Raw genomic sequence first — 19,277 nt, 5'->3', positions numbered from 1 at the left:
GAAGCACTTAGAAGTATGGACTCCAAATTGTGGAATTTGTGGAATTTTACAATAAACCAAAATACATGTGTATCATTATTATTACCCATTAGACACCATTATGCTAGGTGTTAGCATGCCAACGTTAGCATTACTGGCATGTTAACATGATACTACCACTTTGTGAAAATGTTAGCATGCATAATAGTGCTAAGTTAGCAACATTATGCTATTATATATATATAGTATATTTATTATGCAATAATAGTGCTAAGTTAGCACTATTATGCTAGGTGTTATCATGCTATTGTTAGCATTCTTTAAATCATTCAAACTTTTCCGAGGTATGTTTTTATTATGATATTCTTTTCGGTGATTTTAACCACCGAACGAGTCATTGAAGTCGTAAACACCGGATGTGACGTAACGGCAAAGGCGTGACGTTTGATAGCAGACCGGAACAAATAAAAACACGCCAACGCTGTGATATCTGGCTAAAGTGGAAATGGAGCGGGTTTTAACTTTTAATTTAAGTGTATTTATCACCTCTCTGTGTAAGTAGATAACTTTTTATATTGTGTATTTATTTATTTTTTTAAAAAAAGGTTATTATCATGAAGAGCTTCGTCACTGGTTTGGTAAACCGGAGTAGCGGTGCAGTCGGTGTTTTCTGGCCGCTTTTGGTTGGAGGTCTCTGGGCAGCTGTGGTCGCCTACAAGCCGGTGATCATCGTACACGGCTTGTTCGACAGCTCGGGAGATTTTAAGAACCTACAACATTTTATTAACGAGGTGGGTGTATAATAAGTGTATTATTTGTTATTTTATAGTAACAGTGTATTTATAAATGATGGGTTTGTGAGTTCATTGGACAAGTGAACGCATCTAATCATTATCTAATCGATGTGTGTGTGTTTTTTTAATACAGTGGTTGGTTCCATGTGTTATGTACGTATGTATGTATGCACAAATCATTTTTCCCCATAACATTTTTTTTACCATCTTATCTCGAGCTTTTCACAAGTTTTCCAACCGAGTTGTGCAAGATAAGGTGATATTGACTTAAGACAAGATTAACTTCCATCTTTTGTTACGCTTAGGAAAGTTAAATATGTATGTTGAAACCAGATATCACGCATTTTGATGAAGTTAAAAGGCATCAGAAGTTGTGAATTATTCACTGAGTAATGAAGGGACATATGTATTTATACAGTTAAAAATAACATACATTTACTAACGATACATACAACGATACATTGGGGGGAACACGGCGCCATTTTATGACGTTTTTGGGTGCTTCTGGGGCCCCTGTTGAGTGTGTGTGAGGTTTCCCTTGTTTTGTTTGTTTTTTTAACCAGAAAAGTGCTTTAGGAGCAAGTTGAAAAATCTGAAAAAAACTACATACTAACCCCTTATGTTTTTTGTCAACGACTTATGTTTTTTGTCAAAAATCTTCACCCTCAAACACCGCCATTTTATGCCGTTTTTGGGTGCTCCTGGGGCCCCTGTTGTGTGTGTGTGAAGTTTCTGTTTTTTTGTTGTTTTTTTTTTACCAGAAAAGTGGGTTAGAAGCAAGTTGAAAAAAACGACATACCCTTGTGTTTTTTGTCAAAAATCTTCGCCCTCAAACGCCGCCATTTTATGCCGTTTTTGGGTGCTCCTGGGGCCCCTGTTGAGCCTGTGTGAGTTTTTTTTTTTTTGACCAGAAAAGTGGGTTAGAAGCAAGTTGAAAAAAACAGAAAGAAACGACATACTAACCCTTACGTTTTTTGTCAAAAATCACCGCCATTTTATGCCGTTTTTGGGTGCTCCTGGGGCCCTTGTTGAGCCTGTGTGAGGTTTCGTTTTTTTTTTTTTACCAGAAAAGTGGGCTAGAAGCAAGTTGAAAAAACAGAAAAAAATGGCATACTAACCCGTACGTTTTTTGTCAAAAATCACCGCCCTGTTTTTGGGTGATCCTGGGGCCCCTGTTGAGCCTGTGTGAGGTTTCTCTTGTTTTTTTGACCAGAAAAGTGGGTTAGAAGCATTAGAAAAAGAGAATAACGTCACCAATTTATGAGGGCGAAAAAAAGTCTTTATTAAGTAATCTTACCTTTCCCATAGGTCACATAAGCCCCCCCATTTTCATAGCTGTCTCAGGCAATGCCTGTTACAACAGCATATTAAAATAATCTGTTTTTTTTTCAATGTGGCCCTAACACTTATTGGGTTGAAAACCGCTGCATTATGTAGATTTTTCTGAAATTACACCTTATATTTTTTTTTCTTGTATTGTATCTTATTAAAATGTAATAAAAAATTTTTTTTGATCATCATTAAATACTTAGATTTTTTTTACTCTATCTTTTTCTGTATAATATTCTTATTATAGCAAGGGAGATATCTGACAATTAATAACCTGGATACGTTCTCCTTCTCCCTCCTTTAGTCTCACCCGGGAACAAATGTGACTGTGATTGACCTGTTTGACCGAAGTGCAAGTCTCCAGCCCATGTGGAAGCAAGTGGAGGGTTTCAAGGCCGCCATTTATCCAATCATGCAAAATTCTGCCGATGGGGTCCATTTTATCTGCTACTCTCAAGGTGTGTGTTCATGTGTTGAGTTGTTATAGTGTTACTGCATTACTTACTGCAAAAGCTGATGTCTGTTCTCTATAAAGTGTGTATGTTTCCTTCTGCTGTAGATTCAGTTTCAAGTACAGGGGAACCTTGGTTAGTGTCATTAATACACACCAGAAGGTCCCACTCTAACCAAAAAGGACGCTGACCGAATTAATTTTTCCATTAAGAAATCATGCAAATCCCATTAGTCAATTACAGAAAACCAAAAACATTCACCTGTTTTTATAGTTAAACATGCAGAAAAGGCAGCAGGGAGGTCGAGTGGTTAGCACGCAGACCTCACAGCTAGGAGACCAGTGTTCAATTCCCGCCTCGGCCATCTGTGTGTGGAGTTTGCATGTTCTCCCCGTGCATGCGTGGGTTTTCTCCGGGTACTCCGGTTTCCTCCCACATTCCAAAACCATGTCTATCATAGAAAACAACATGTGTATTAGCTTATTTATTTATGTTTATGCTTGCAAAAAAACACTAAACTCATCACACAGTAACTTAACAATCCAAAGGTGTACCTAAAAATATACAAAGAAGTACCAATATGAGTTTTGAAGTTTCCCCATTGTGTCTGAGCAAAGCAGTTCATTGGAGGACATGCGGCATGGAAAGTGGTTAGTTAGGAGCAAGGAGACCCGAGTTCAATTCCACCTTCAGCCATCTCTGTGTGGAGCTATTTCAGCATTTTAAAGTTACGTTAAATCCTTTTCATTCTTCATTAATAAGCATTTCGAAGTGTTTTCTGCATGTAAAACTATTATTATAAGTCAACCACTGATGGCATCATTATATTTGGCTGAATATATTATATATTATAATAATGTTATTCCAGGTGGGCTGGTTTGCAGAGGAATCCTCTCCACTTTGCCCGATCACAACGTGCACACGTTCATCTCGCTGTCCTCTCCTCAAGCCGGACAATATGGAGGTGAGTTCTTCCTCTGAATGGCTCCCGATCCAGGAAGTGTGGTTTTCTCCCTTTTTTTAGTCGGGAACTGATATTTTCCTGAAACTTACCAATATTTTGCTGATTAACAGAAGAAGGTAGAAACAAACTTTTTTTTCTGATGAAGGACAGGCGTGTAATCTTTATTTTGGTATATTCCATCTTTATATAGTCACAGAACACAAATCTTTATGTGGAGGTCCAAATGTAACTATGGCGGGCCGTCACTACAAGGTCCTGTTTCTGCCCTTTCTTAGATACCGACTACTTGAGGTACCTTTTCCCTCAGTTTGTGAAATCCAACCTGTACCACCTGTGTTACACGGCCATAGGCCAGAGGATATCCATCTGCAACTATTGGAATGGTGAGACTCAAACACTAACTCTGTCATAATCCACAATGAAATCCATTCATGTTCTGTTGCCTCCTCTTCTCCAGACCCCCACCACAGGGACATGTATGTCAACAGCAGTGATTACCTGGCGTTGCTCAACAGCGAGAGACACAACCCAAATGCAACAGGTCAGCAAAGTCATGCTTGAGTTTAGGACTGGTGGCCAGCCAATCACAGGGCACATATAGACAAACAACCATTCACACTCACATTCATACCTATGGACAATTTGGAGTCTCTAATTAACCTAGCATGTTTTTGGAATGTGGGAGGAAACCGGAGTACCCGGAGAAAACCCACGCATGCACGGGGAGAACATGCAAACTATTACAATAATTATAATAATATATTATAATATTATAATAATGTCCGGAAGCAACACACAGAGTACAAGTCTTATTTATGTCTTAAATGGCTTATTTTCTATAATTTTTTTATTTTTTTTTTTGGGCAAATATATGAAACATTACAGTGCATTTCTTACATCAATCCAAATATAACTTTCCATTATTTACATTTGTATTCAACTATCTGATCACAAGACCAAAAGGAGTAGGCTGAAGCAAAGCTTATGAATTCCTACCCCTTTTTAAGATATAATCATGTTCATGCCACAGTCTTGTTTTCCCCTATTATTATTATCATTATCATTATTGTTATAATCTTTATCATTATTACCATTGTTATTGTTATTATTATCACCATTATTATAATCATCATTAATATTACCATTTTCAGCAATATAGTTGTAACTATTTTTTATTTTTTTATTATTTAATTTTACAGACTTCATTGCTTCTTGTAGAGTCCTGTATCAATCCATCTGTTGTTTTCTGAAATCCCCAGTATTTGTGCTTTTATTGTCAATTTATTAGCTTTTTATTAACTTTTCCCCCTTAAGTGTAACATTTACACTTACATATATAGGTTAATATGAGTGTAGGTGTGATTATAGGGGTGTTATTTCATGTCTAGAGGGCTCTAATGTAAAAAAAAAAAGCATTCAGAAGGTCGTAAAATGCTTTTTCATGCTCTAACTGCGAGAAAAAAGTCACTTAACCAGTTAACCAAGATAAACGATTTCTTTCTCTATGCTATTATGCTTTGAAATGCACATTTATTTGTTTTTTAATAAGATGACTTCATCTGTTTAAAAGAAAATAACGACACCACCATTATTGAGTACTGGTAGCATCATCTGTGTTGTATAGAATTCCTCCTTTTTTTGTCGGCACACACCACATTTAAAAGAAATCTTTTCCATCTAACTCTCAGAGTGGAAGAAAAACTTCTTAAAAATCAGCAAGCTGGTGCTTGTCGGAGGACCGGATGATGGAGTCATCACTCCATGGCAATCCAGGTGAGATTTCCTTCATTGGAGCTTAACACACACTGCCTGTGTTGTCACAGGAATGGATGTCATCTCATTTTCGGAATATGTGGGTGCATATTTGACCATGTGATGTATTAGTCGTATTACGTCCTTGGGAATGTTCATTTGATGTTCACATGATCATTTCCTGGGTCACAGACATGAATGTTTTTCTTCTCTTTGCATGCGGACAAACACATGACACTCATAGGATGCGTTCAAACATTTACAAGCTTGTCTCTTGTACTTTTTTTTTTTTCTTTCAGTCAGTTTGGATTCTTCGACGACAACGAGACTGTCATTGAGATGCAGAGTCAAGACGTGAGTGGGTTTAATGTTGACAAATGGCCGTTCAGAGTTTTTAATGTTATTCGAGTAGCAGCCCAAAGTAGTGGATTCATCATAAAGGGGAATATATAATACAGTAAACCTCGGATATATCGGAAATTCGCTCACAACGGACAGATAAAAAAGAACCAATTTTTCTGTAATGCATTTCCAATAAAAATTCATTGCATATATCGGATTTTTTATAACGGATTTCGCCTATTTCGGACAAAATCTCCAGTCCCGTTCCAATGCATTTCCATTAAATTTCCTTCGCATATATCGGATGGCCGCATCGTGGCGCTCCGATTCGCCGAATCGTGACAGGCCGCTATACGACGTCATTTGCAGCGTTTGCAGCGTTGCCTGCGCGTCCAGGTACATTGGAAACATAGTCAAGGAAGTGCCTTTTTATAACGGATAAAATCCGATTTACGCATATATCGGATTTATATCTGGTATATGCGTAAAACGGACATTTTCCGGTATACGCATATAACGGATTTCGCTTATATCGGACAAAACCAGTGGGAACAATTGAATCCGATATATCCGAGGTTTACTGTAATAATATAAGTCTGCGCCGTGTCTTCTCACAGATCTACTTAAAGGATGTCTTCGGTTTGAAGTCGCTGGCGGCTCGCGGCGATCTCATCTTGTGTTCCATTCCTGACGTCCAGCACGTGTGGTGGCACTCCAATGAGACCGTCTTTCACACCTGTATGGAAAAGTGGCTGGTATAAAACACTTATTATTATTTTCTCGTCAGCTTCATCAGAATCTGGCTTCCGACTGCATAAAAAGACAATGAATGAACATTTGTGTAGGTAATGGAGGTACTATTGTTGTTTTTTTGACTTGTTTTTATTGTTGCTGTTGTTAGGAAGGCACAAATGTAAGGTTTTGGAGTGTAAATACTCACACAAAGGTGTAGGATTACCAGCTTTAAAGCTATGACTAAGCAGAAACTCCCAGGAATATTACTTGCATACATAGGAAGCATAAGTAAAAAGTATGTGTTTTCTTTAGTTTTCTTTTATTTCATTCATCAAAAAGGCATCTCGTCCACGTGTGTATCATGTATTTGGTCACACAATGTACCTCAAAGCAACACAACAGTGCCTGAGCGACGTTTTTGTCATCCTGTTTTCATGCACAGACTCACTGCCTTATAACTCCTGTTTAATGCAGTCCTTGTATTACATTTGTATACGTGCTCAAATACCATAGCTGTATTAGAAGTAGCTGCAGCCTTACATTTCCCCGCCATGTGTCAATGTCAAAGGTTGCATACCGTAAGTGCTAAGACATTGGCAGGATGGCAGTGTTGTTTTAATGTGGAAAAACTTGATATAAGAAAATAATCAGTAGTTTCAGCTCTATTTACCATTCATTTCTCAATCTTTACATTTCATTGTATTAGTATTTAGCCGTTTCAACAACTTCTCAACTGTACTGCAGTATTTTAGATAAGGAATATTACATTTTGGCAGAACTGAAGGGATTTTTTTAATACTTCCTGAAAGGAATAATACACTAAGACATGATTGGGAAAGCTTTAACCTAAAGAAGGGAAGATGAAGTGTTATGTTTTATTTAATTGTATACTGTATTTTTGAATATTTTGCTTTGTTTGGATCATGTACTGTAGTATAAAGGAATCGACATAACTGTTTATGGTATGGCTTTAAGGGACGTCATACTTCATGTGCAAATTTCAAGCTCTACCACATGTAAAAATTGACACTTTTTAAAAAGATGTAATTATATTGACTATTTTTATTATAGAGTGTACCTTGTCGGTGATGTGTTGTGTCTTCAATAAAAAAGGTTTTTAAAAATATGTTTAGGGTCAGACTGCTTATTAAAATGAAAAAATATATGGCTATTTAAATGTATTATATAAAGGTAGTTTTTAATAATTGGCATGGTAATTAAAATTCAGCCTTTTTAGATGTAAACACAGGCGATAAACTACAAAAATATCTGACAATAAGGGTTTCAAGTTGTGTTTTTTATTTCATTAATCAAATAAATGTTTTTGGATTAAAAAAAAATACATTCTGTCTTAAACCTACCATAAATTCTGTACTATCGACAGCCGGAACCACTTACAGGCCTTTTAAGTATGAAAACTACAATTCCCAGCCTGTATTAGCGGAAGTACGTCATGTCTCCACCGGATATGTGTGAGCGGCGCCGTCGCGAGGCCCTTTTCCGTCTCTTGTGAAGTGTGGTACACGCCGTCAGACACCAGTGAGTCCCGTATACATATTTTTTCTTCACTTTTCATGTGCTAAAGACATATATTATAGCATTTATAGAAATAATATCGATTCATGGAATTCGTTAGAGGCTACTTAAGGATATTAATGTCGCTGAAGTGTTATTTTTTTAAGTTTTTTTGTCCCGCACGACAATGCTAGGCGCTGCAGTGCGGCTAACCCCGTTAGCCCATGTGGAAGCTAGCTCACTGATAAAAATCTTTTATACTTTACAATTTTAAAACTTTTTAAAACTTGTATTGCTACATTATCGTAGCGAAACTTTGAAAACATTGTGTACTCAAGCTGAATGATGTTTTAAGGGCAGCTATCAACTAACCGACTGCGTTAGCATGAGTTGGCTAACCAGAATGAAGACGTCCGCGAAGGCCTTGCAAATGTCATGTCATTTTTAGCGTTATGTTACGCGGTGTTTTAATTTTACACCTTATCAATTAGTCACGGTTCACGGTTACTGAAACAAAAACAACGCCGGTGCACAAAAACGGTCGCCGTTGACTTTAATACTAATGCTAATGTTTAAAGCTATAGTCAAATCTCCATTGGGCATGCGCATATATGGTTCTTGAAATACCCGGATGTACACACCAACGATGTATTGTTTTAATTTCGCTTATTTTCAGTCACGCTCAACACAGTTCCATTAAATAATTAATTTAAACAATTAAATGATGGAAAAATGGAAGTATATTTTAGTTAAACATACTTTTTGTTCATGTTTTAGCATTTACTGGTAGTTAATCACTTCCTGTGTTTTACAGCCATGGCTCAGTTTGCTGTAAAATGATACTTTTGAAACTAACTTGAATTTATTGCACAGTGACTGAGTGGGAGACTGCGCCCGCCGTGGCCGAGACCCCCGAGATCAAGCTCTTTGGCAAATGGAGCACCGACGATGTCCAGATCAATGACATTTCCCTGCAGGTGAGCGCCACGGGATGGTAGGATGCGAACGAAAGCGAGGCTAGAGTCACGCCTCGGCACTTCCTCCGTTGTCCTGGCGTGCTAGAGTGCTCGCAGAGTAAAAAAAAAGTCTTTGTTATTCGTTGGCTGCCAATTGTGGTGACGCAGCCAATCACCAACTCAGACACATGACGCCTTCACTCGTACTCGTCGAATGAGCTGTCGCTTACGTTTGAGTCTCACTAAATTTACCCGTTTTTTTTGTCGCATACAGGACTACATTGCCGTAAAGGAAAAGTACGCCAAGTACCTGCCGCACTCCGGAGGCCGCTACGCCGCCAAGCGCTTCCGCAAGGCCCAGTGCCCCATCGTGGAGCGTCTGACCAACTCCATGATGATGCACGGCCGCAACAACGGCAAGAAGCTGATGACGGTGCGCATCGTCAAGCACGCCTTCGAGATCATTCACCTGCTGACCGGAGAGGTGGGTGGCATATTTTCCAAGCTATTAAAGGAATGCTGCACTTTTGGAATGTTAAATATACACAAGATACGGCTAAGAATGCACATAATGGGATGCACTTTTTCTGTAAAAAAGCTCCTAGTTCCAGTAATGCTTTAAATTATAAGTACGCTAAAATATTGAATTACATGAATATAATAGATGTCACAGCATTGCTGTAAAACTAACATTTTTTTGTAGTTTTAATGGCTAGCTTTTGTCTATGGAATAGGTGAGTCCCATTATGTGCATTTATATTAGAAACACACAAAAAGGTTATATTTCAATATAATTGTGGATTAACTCGCTGAAATGTATCTTAAAAATACATATCTTTTTGATTTTGAACGCCTCAGCAATGGTGTCCCCTCGTCATCTTTCCTTGCCGTCTTCGCAAACAACTTAATTGACAAATGTTAAATGTTCGTGTCCTTTACATTAGTCGCATTGATTTCTGCATGTAAAACTGTTAATTATATATAGAAATAGATTAAATTTTCATTCGTTTAACAAATTGACAAACGATCAAATACTTGGATTCTATCTCGTCATGATAGGCAAAGTCCACGCCATTAGTTTGCTTTTTTTTTTTGTAAAGCTAATATTTTTTGGGATTTGAAATTCATTAATTGGACTTAAATTATTTGCTAAAAGGACAAGTTGCCTTTGTTTTCATGTTTTAGTTTTTCTGACCTTTTGGAAATAATAAAAACCAAGGCGTACCGCAGTATGTGATACATTAGCGTTAGCTTGCATTTTGAGTTTGTCGTAGTAGTGACCTCACTGCCTAATGTCTTCTAGAACAATCAGGCCTTCAATGAAGCTAAAAGTAAATTTAATGTTCATTTAATATGCATGTAAAACAGGGTTTTACGTTAGCTACTGATGAGCTAAACGGTCGATGTAACTTGGATTATGATAAAACACAGATGGACTTAACATGCAAAACCGAGGCACAGTTGTGGTGTAGATTTTTAATGTTAACCAATGCTAACCATGCTAACGGGTTCCACTGTCTTTGTCGTAGAACCCCCTCCAAGTCTTGGTGAACGCCATCATCAACAGCGGGCCTCGTGAGGACTCCACCCGTATCGGGCGTGCTGGTACCGTCAGGAGGCAGGCCGTGGATGTGTCACCCCTGCGTAGGGTCAACCAGGTCATTATCAAACATTTTCTTCATCCACATTCTGGAAATTAGGAGAAACATCAGCTAAAAATCACTTCTTGTTAGCATGTCTTATGTTAGCGAGGCTAGAGTCACGCCTTGGCATCAATGTTGTCCTGGTGTGCTAGAGTTCTCGCAGAGTAAATGTCTTTGCTTATTCATTGGCTGTGGTCTGTCTGTAGTAGTCCAGCCAATCACCAACTCAGACACATCACTCCAAAGGCTTTGTGCTTTCATCACCACACACGTTTGCCTTACTCTCCATCTTAATCGTTACTGTTGTCTTGCAGGCTATTTGGCTGCTGTGCACCGGAGCAAGAGAAGCTGCCTTCAGGAACATCAAGACTATTGCAGAGTGTCTGGCTGATGAGCTCATCAATGCCGCCAAGGTGTGTCCTGTTCATGTTCTTACTGTAGTGGCTGTGTTGTACTTTAATGTACCTTATGTATGTTGTCGTTGACTGTCACTCAAACCTTTATTCCAGGGTTCATCCAATTCCTACGCCATCAAGAAGAAAGATGAGCTGGAGAGAGTTGCCAAGTCCAACCGTTAAATGTACTTTTGAGAATAAACAAATTTGGATACGTCACTCAGTGGCTTAGAAATTTCTTTATTTAGCCTCAATACATTTAACACCATCATCTACAGTAAGTTAGCATTATACATTCTGTATTTTGTACACACAGGAAGTGGTTAATGTAGCTGGAATTCACCTTCAGTTGGTACTTCTGCACAATCAGGTCTATAAAAGCTAACTTTACAAAACCTTTACCGTTACTTTGGCCCCTCATATGGGTAATACATTCAGCAAGAAATGGAGCAGGTAAGTCATTGCAAACTACTGTACAAGCATTACACTGCATAGTATAACAGCTGTCAAATGCAAGCTGTACTGTCATTTACTGTAGTGCTGTATACAGTTGGCGGTTAGGCCGCCATCATACCTTGGTTTTTGGACCAATCAGAAATATGTGTACTTCTTATTGACGAGGAGGCAAAGTGAGGACAGCGACGCTCCCAGTTTGGCGGCTTCGCTGCAGGCTGTCGGCAAGAAGGTGTAGTCTTGCAGCTTCTGGAAGGCCTGGGAACGAAACAGGAAGTACAACTTGGCATACATACAATAACGTTGATAAATTATTAATTTTCTGTTTAATTGCATGAATAGGAACTATTAACGAAGACTCGCGTGTCAACCCATCTTAACCGTGCTTTCATCTGCAGCTGGTTTGATGTCGCTGTTTTAGAAGCAAAGTAAACTTACAGGGACGCTGTCGGGACATTCCTCCGCCGGCCTGTGGAGCAGGAAGTCTCTCTTGGATTGAGATTTTATGTAAATGCAGTTGGCTGCCGACTGCTCCGGCACGGTGACGATATCGTAGTGGTGATCGGTCAGCTGCTCCATCATCTGGACACACGAGAGAAAGAAAAAAAAAATACACCTTTATTACACTGCTTAGGTTTTTGCTGAATAGAAGTGCAAGTGCAGGTATTGTGCCAGCAGATGGCGCTGTGGTTTACAAGTTTAACAGTGATTGAGTGCTCTAACATGACTCTTTTCTACCAGTCTGTGCCTTTATATAGTGTTTATGTTAAGACATACAAGTGAGTTTGATTGACTATCAACATGCTACTGCATCAACCATCTTGGAAGGCCTAAAGTGGTGTAACGTTGACGCTGCTGGACACACCCACCCTGAGAGTCTTCTTGGCCCCGTTGCTGTTGCTGATGATGATGGTGTTTGCGCCTCCCATTGAGCAGATGTTCTTCAGTCGGGCTCCGCTGCAGACTGGCACGGTGGACACGGAGAAGTCCTGCACGCATCACAGTGGGGTTGTACAGACATTGCAGAGCATGAACAAACAAAGGCGTTGCTAAAATAATCGGCAGCGTCTGTCTTTTATCTCAAACAGGTTTTACAAACAAGACAGTCATGCAATGTCTGCGTTGTGATTAGAAGCCGTGTAGATCTGCTTGTACCACTAATAATTCTATTAGTAAGTGCAAAATATTAGAAAAATGTAATATTTATGTATTTCTTTGTTACAATTGCACCAAAAATCACCGCATCCCTAAATATAAACTTGGGACTTATGAGTTTACATTTATTTTCATTATATTTACACACATTTAACATGATTTAATTTAAAAATATACATTTTTCTTTTTCTACAGTAACCACTCGATCACCGTGTCGTGTTTCTAGCAAGCATCTTACCCTGAAAGTGTCAGCCAGCACTTCGGCTCCTTTGTGGTTGGTATGAGAGGAGATGCCGACAAAGAACTCCCTCCCCGTGAAGAGGACGTCGCTGCCCTCCAGTGTGGCCCCTTCAGAGGTTCCCTGCACGGCGTCCATCTCCACCACGGTCAGGTTGAGCTCCGACATCACCCTCCGCACCGTCTCCACCTGCACGGAAGAGAGGCGTGGATGTTGAACAGTCAGCGGATCCGGGATGTATCAAATAGGTTAGCTAAATATAGTTTATTACTAGAGGTTATGTTAGAACATACATGTTGCATGTTTACATTTAGTCACTAAAAAAAATTACTTTTGTTTAAATGTCATTTTCTAACAAGGAGAGAAAAGAATAGAGATTACGCTACTGCAGCAAAGCAACAAAAACATTTGAGAAAATAATGTTACATTAAATACATTCTTTTCAAAATGTGATTAAAAATGAAGGAATAAATATGACTGACTTACAGAATGCTAACAATGCTAACCTTAGCATGCTAAAACAATACTGCTAAGTGTCGGTCTAAGTGCTTACCACTGAAAATGCTACAAATGTTAGCATAATTATATTAGCATGCTAATGTTAGCATTCTAGAACACCTGGCAAAATACTGCAGAGCGTTGTCTAAGTGCTTACCACTGAAAATGCTACAAATGTTAGCATAATTATATTAGCATGCTAATGTTAGCATTCTAAAACACCTGGCATAATACTACAGAGTGTTGTCCAAGTGCTTACCACTGAAAATGCTACAAATGTTAGCATAATTATATTAGCATGCTAATGTTAGCATTCTAAAACACCTGGCATAATACTACAGAGTGTTGTCCAAGTGCTTACCACTGAAAAATGTTAGCATAACTATGTTAGCATGCTAACATTAGCATTCAAAAACACCTGGCATAATACTACAGAGTGTTGGTCTAAGTGCTTTCCACTGAAAATGCTACAAATGTTAGCATGCTAACATTCGCATTCAAAAACACCTGGCATAATAATACTACAGAGTGTTGTCCAAGTGCTTACCACTGAAAATGCTAAAAATGTTAGCATAATTATGTCAGCATGCTAATATAGTATGACAGCACTAAGTGACGACTTAAGTTCTAAGTTATAAAATTCGCAAAAAAAATGCTAGCAATGCTGGCATGCTAACCCCCAACGGGGGGGCATCAAGGGTTGATAGTTGAGATTTAGCTTGACGTGTAGCCTGTATTAGAGATTATTGCGCCTGTTGTGAGATCATTCAAACCCTATACTACATATACTACTACTACTACTACATATCATTACAACGCATCTTCTGAATGCCTTAAATTAGCATTGTAGTTCATTGAACCATTTCTAAGTTTGAAAATGCTTAATTTAGGCAAAACATACATAATAATTTGCTGAAATTTGCATTTTTTTTGGACTAATTATAGGCCGTATTAACATAAAAGAGCATTTATTAGAATTAAAACTGTGAAAAACTGAAATCACAAAATTAAATTTACTATAAATTCATTGAGTAGCTAAACTTTGCCAAATAACTGTCAATAACTGACAAAACAAACAACTAGCGGGTGTGTGTTATGTCAGCTGTAGGTTAAATGCTCAAAGCAGGAAGAGGACGTTCTCAAAGCAGGAAGAGGCTTGCAGGACATGTGACTGCTGCCTTTCATGACAGTGTACCATTATTTATATTTGCATAATTATATTAGATAATGTGCGGCATCGTGTTACCTCGCTACGCCGCTGCTCTCTGAAGGGCCTGGTGATGAGCGCCGTGTCTCCTTGGATCACCGCCACGTCCTCTATCTTCCAGCTCAATGGCAGCTCCGGGTCGGGTGGGATCTCGATCAGCTGCAGGCCCACTTTTTGCCTCAGAGCCCCCGTCAGACACCCAAACTGTCGCTGAGCCTTGGCCAGGTCCACTGAGACCTCCTTGTTCTCATCATTGTCTCCCAACGCCTTCCCAAAGGTCTCCGGGATGCCCCGTACCACGGCGTGGGTGAAAAGGCCATACGGGGACATGTTTGCCATCTCTGTGGAGCCGAGTGGAAGTGGGAAACAGAAGCAACTTCTTCACAGGATCCAAAAAAAACGATAGTGGACACCTTCATCTACTTCCTGACCAGCATTCTTCTATAAAGATGTCCTCAGCCTAAAAAAAACACACACACAAAAAAACAGGAAACAGACTTCAATAAGAGCAAACAGGCTTAGACATTCAGGGTCACGTGGCTTAAATGAGGATTATAATTGGCACGAGAGACCACGAGACTAGCTAAGAAGCTATCATATCAATACACTACGTAGCAATATTAACAATACCGAAGAAACTTTATTAAAGCCTTTCCTTTCTAAACGTTAGTAACAGTAAAACAAGTAACTAAATTGTTAAGTGGTACTACCAATCTAAATCCTTCATTTCTTCAACCTTTATTCGTCAAAAAAAGTTTGGCGGTGTTATTAGCTCAGCATCAATGCAAGCTGTGCTAATTAGCAGTGACGTAAACATCGACGCCCAAACTCACGCATTACTCGCAATATACTTTAAACAGTTACTCCTTAAGGGAAACCATATCCAAAACTAAGCAATTAAACTTTAAAATTAACATTTTTTTACCACTTTAGAGCGTAGAGGCCAAACGGTCGCCCGCGTTCCACTCAGTTTGATGTATTTCCACAAAACAGGGCCGTTTCCCGTTATCCTCCTTTTTGCCTTTGGCTTGTCTAGGCTCCCGCCCATCCCCGTGTTGAATTGTACAATTTCCGGTTAAGGATTTCAAAATAAACCACCGCTCCAAATACGTTAGTTAGTTTTAGGTGGAAACTAGGTGTATTTAGGGTATTACGCTTTGTGAAAATTAACTCGACGGCGCGTGGGTGTGATTAAATAAAACGCTATGCGCCTCCAACTAAGAATAATACCTTTAAAAAAGCTGGACCTTCCTAACTATGTTAGTGTGATTTCCGGTTTGTATTTATTTTGACACGGATGTAGTCCCCACCCTTTACACGTCAACCCTCCCCCACGTGCCCTGTTTCCATTTGATCAAAGCCCCTATAAATAAATAAATACATGTAAATAACAGCAACAATTAAACTAAATTGTTAAATTAAATATTCTAATTCGCAGTTTTCTGTAAATAATACAACGAGTGACCTCATAAAGTTAATAAGGTGCCAATACAAGAGGCTGGTAAGAATAAACTACTTTAAAAAACATAGTAATATTAGTATAAATATAAACAAGTTACTCACAGCATGACAATTCCGAAATATTCCTATTAAACGGTCATCACATTAACGTTTATTTATACTGAGCAGTTGTTTTTGTCTGTGTGACATGACATAAAAAATAATCTTTTAAGCCTTTCTCAAATGGGTCAAATGCTGCTGGACTATTGGATAAACACGTTGCGCTGTTGAAGACTGATTATAAAAAAAAACAAAAAAAACACTTATGTGCCACCTTTAAAAAAAAAGCAATATTTACGGTTAATGTTTGATTTATGTTTTGAACATATATTTGGAGGTTAGGATAGATGTTTTGATGTTGAAAGCAACACAATGTTCCTTTGGTTGAGTTAGACGCTGCACATAATGACAAATAAATGATATAAGTGATGAATGGAAAGGGGGGGGGGCGGCATAACGTGTTGATATAGCAGAGGGATAAAAGAGGAGTGGGAGGAGGGTGGCAAGCAGAGTGCACAGACAGGATTAAAGAATACCATCTGTCCACTGTAACCATGTAAACACACGCACAACTTATAGTATAAAAGCCTGCTTTGTTGCTTTAGATACTCTTTTTTTACAGCACCTTATTTGTTGTACCAAAAAAATAAAAATTCATTATAATTTGGCCAGAATATGAGTTGAAATAATGATCATATAACTTCTGATTATCGCCTGGTCAAACTGGTGAGGTCATAATAGGCTCTGTTATTGGCACGAAGATCCACAGCAAAGGGCACCCAGGAGACCTTGCTTCTAAAAGTGCATTAGAAACAAGTTGAAAAAAAAATGAAAAAAACGACATACTAACCCCTTACGTTTTTTGTCAAAAATCACAAAATTCAAACTTTGGCATTTTATGCCATTTTTGGATGCTTCTGGGTCCCCTGTTGAGCGTGTGTGAGGTTTCAACTTTTATTTTTAACAGAAAAGTGCTTTAAAAGCAAGTTGGAAAAAAAATGAAAAAAATGATATACTAACCCCTTACGTTTTTTTAAAAAAATCACCGCCCTGACACTTTTCTGTCAAAAATAAAAGTGGAAACCTCACACACGCTCAACAGGGGACCCAGAAGCATCCAAAAATGGCATCAAATGCAGGATTTTGAACTTGGTGATTTTTGACAAAAAACATAAGGGGTTCGTATGTCGTTTTTGTCATTTTTTTCAACTTGCTTTTAAAGCACTTTTCTGTCAAAAATAAAAGTGGAAACCTCACACACGCTCAACAGGGGACCCAGAAGCATCCAAAAATGGCATCAAATGCAGGATTTTGAATTTGGTGATTTTTGAAAAAAACGTAAGGGGTTAGTATGTCGTTTTTTTCATTTTTTTCAACTTGCTTGTAAAGCACTTTTCTGTCAAAAATAAAAGTGGAAACCTCACACACGCTCAACAGGGGACCCAGAAGCATCCAAAAATGGCATAAAATGCCAAAGTTTGATTTTGGTGATTTTTGAAAAAAACGTAAGGGGTTAGTATGTCGTTTTTTTCATTTTTTTCAACTTGCTTTTAAAGCACTTTTCTGTCAAAAATACAAGTGGAAACCTCACACACGCTCAACAGGGGACCCAGAAGCATCCAAAAATGGCATCAAATGCCAGATTTTCAATTTGGTGATTTTTTGAAAAAAACGTAAGGGGTTAGTATGTCGTTTTTTTCATTTTTTTCAACTTGCTTGTAAAGCACTTTTCTGTCAAAAATAAAAGTGGAAACCTCACACACGCTCAACAGGGGACCCAGAAGCATCCAAAAATGGCATCAAATGCCAAAGTTTGATTTTGGTGATTTTTGAAAAAAAAGTAAGGGGTTAGTATGTCGTTTTTGTCATTTTTTTCAACTTGCTCTTAAAGCACTTTTCTGTCAAAAATAAAAGTGGAAACCTCACACACGCTCAACAGGGGACCCAGAAGCATCCAAAAATGGCATCAAATGCCAGATTTTGAATTTGGTGATTTTTGACAAAAAACGTAAGGGGTTAGTATGTCGTTTTTGTCATTTTTTTCAACTTGCCTTTAAAGCACTTTTCTGTCAAAAATAAAAGTGGAAACCTCACACACGCTCAACAGGGGACCCAGAAGCATCCAAAAATGGCATCAAATGCCAAAGTTTGATTTTGGTGATTTTTGAAAAAAAAGTAAGGGGTTAGTATGTCGTTTTTTTCATTTTTTTCAACTTGCTTTTAAAGCACTTTTCTGTCAAAAATAAAAGTGGAAACCTCACACACGCTCAACAGGGGACCCAGAAGCATCCAAAAATGGCATCAAATGCCAGATTTTCAATTTGGTGATTTTTGGAAAAAAACGTAAGGGGTTAGTATGTCGTTTTTTTCATTTTTTTCAACTTGCTTTTAAAGCACTTTTCTGTCAAAAATAAAAGTGGAAACCTCACACACGCTCAACAGGGGACCCAGAAGCATCCAAAAATGGCATCAAATGCCAAAGTTTGATTTTGGTGATTTTTGAAAAAAAAGTAAGGGGTTAGTATGTCGTTTTTTTCATTTTTTTCAACTTGCTTTTAAAGCACTTTTCTGTCAAAAATAAAAGTGGAAACCTCACACACGCTCAACAGGGGACCCAGAAGCATCCAAAAATGGCATCAAATGCCAGATTTTCAATTTGGTGATTTTTGGAAAAAAACGTAAGGGGTTAGTATGTCGTTTTTGTCATTTTTTTCAACTTGCTTTTAAAGCACTTTTCTGTCAAAAATAAAAGTGGAAACCTCACACACACTCAACAGGGGACCCAGAAGCAATCAAAAATGGCATCAAATGCCAGATTTTGACTTTTGTGATTTTTGACAAAAAACGTAAGGGGTTAGTATGTCGTTTTTGTCATTTTTTTCAACTTGCTCTTAAAGCACTTTTCTGTCAAAAATAAAAGTGGAAACCTCACACACGCTCAACAGGGGACCCAGAAGCATCCAAAAATGGCATCAAATGCCAGATTTTGAATTTGGTGATTTTTGACAAAAAACGTAAGGGGTTAGTATGTCGTTTTTGTCATTTTTTTCAACTTGCTCTTAAAGCACTTTTCTGTCAAAAATAAAAGTGGAAACCTCACACACGCTCAACAGGGGACCCAGAAGCATCCAAAAATGGCATCAAATGCCAGATTTTGAATTTGGTGATTTTTGACAAAAAACGTAAGGGATTAGTATGTCGTTTTTTTCATTTTTTTCAACTTGCTTTTAAAGCACTTTTCTGTCAAAAAATAAAAGTGGAAACCTCACACACGCTCAACAGGGGACCCAGAAGCATCCAAAAATGGCATAAAATGCCAAAGTTTGATTTTGGTGATTTTTGAAAAAAACGTAAGGGGTTAGTATGTCGT

At 38.3% G+C, this 19,277-nt stretch overlaps 3 protein-coding genes and 2 non-coding genes across 5 annotated transcripts; 4 read left to right on the top strand and 1 right to left on the bottom strand.

Annotated features, from left to right (window-relative positions):
* The first annotated feature begins 443 nt into the window (after positions 1–443).
* ppt2b (palmitoyl-protein thioesterase 2b) lies at positions 444–7,454 on the top strand. The gene is made up of 8 exons (XM_058047364.1): positions 444–770; positions 2,407–2,560; positions 3,423–3,518; positions 3,794–3,901; positions 3,976–4,059; positions 5,207–5,291; positions 5,570–5,624; positions 6,230–7,454. The coding sequence occupies exons 1-8, from the start codon at positions 594–596 to the stop codon at positions 6,371–6,373; spliced, it is 903 nt and encodes a 300-aa protein (XP_057903347.1). The 5' UTR covers positions 444–593; the 3' UTR covers positions 6,374–7,454.
* Positions 7,455–7,793: 339 nt separating this feature from the next.
* rps5 (ribosomal protein S5) lies at positions 7,794–11,075 on the top strand. Its single transcript, XM_058047366.1, has 6 exons — positions 7,794–7,886; positions 8,736–8,839; positions 9,093–9,302; positions 10,348–10,476; positions 10,776–10,874; positions 10,971–11,075. Coding segments are annotated over exons 1-6 (612 nt in total). The 5' UTR covers positions 7,794–7,885; the 3' UTR covers positions 11,040–11,075.
* On the top strand, positions 8,873–9,010 carry LOC131102455 (small nucleolar RNA SNORA3/SNORA45 family). The gene has a single exon (XR_009119449.1). It is a non-coding gene; the product is annotated as a small nucleolar RNA SNORA3/SNORA45 family (small nucleolar RNA).
* On the top strand, positions 10,565–10,699 carry LOC131102454 (small nucleolar RNA SNORA3/SNORA45 family). Its single transcript, XR_009119448.1, has one exon. It is a non-coding gene; the product is annotated as a small nucleolar RNA SNORA3/SNORA45 family (small nucleolar RNA).
* A 1-nt stretch (position 11,076) lies between the features above and the next one.
* ddah2 (dimethylarginine dimethylaminohydrolase 2) lies at positions 11,077–15,499 on the bottom strand. Its single transcript, XM_058047365.1, has 6 exons — positions 15,333–15,499; positions 14,447–14,867; positions 12,703–12,891; positions 12,179–12,298; positions 11,748–11,891; positions 11,077–11,567 (listed from the first exon to the last, which is right to left on the bottom strand). The coding sequence occupies exons 2-6, from the start codon at positions 14,744–14,746 to the stop codon at positions 11,448–11,450; spliced, it is 873 nt and encodes a 290-aa protein (XP_057903348.1). The 5' UTR covers positions 14,747–14,867; positions 15,333–15,499; the 3' UTR covers positions 11,077–11,447.
* Positions 15,500–19,277: the final 3,778 nt, after the last annotated feature.

The sequence above is a fragment of the Doryrhamphus excisus genome, chromosome 14 (genome assembly GCF_030265055.1).
Source record: "Doryrhamphus excisus isolate RoL2022-K1 chromosome 14, RoL_Dexc_1.0, whole genome shotgun sequence".
Taxonomy (NCBI): Eukaryota; Metazoa; Chordata; class Actinopteri; order Syngnathiformes; family Syngnathidae; genus Doryrhamphus; species Doryrhamphus excisus.
This window is presented reverse-complemented; position numbering and strand designations above follow the sequence as displayed.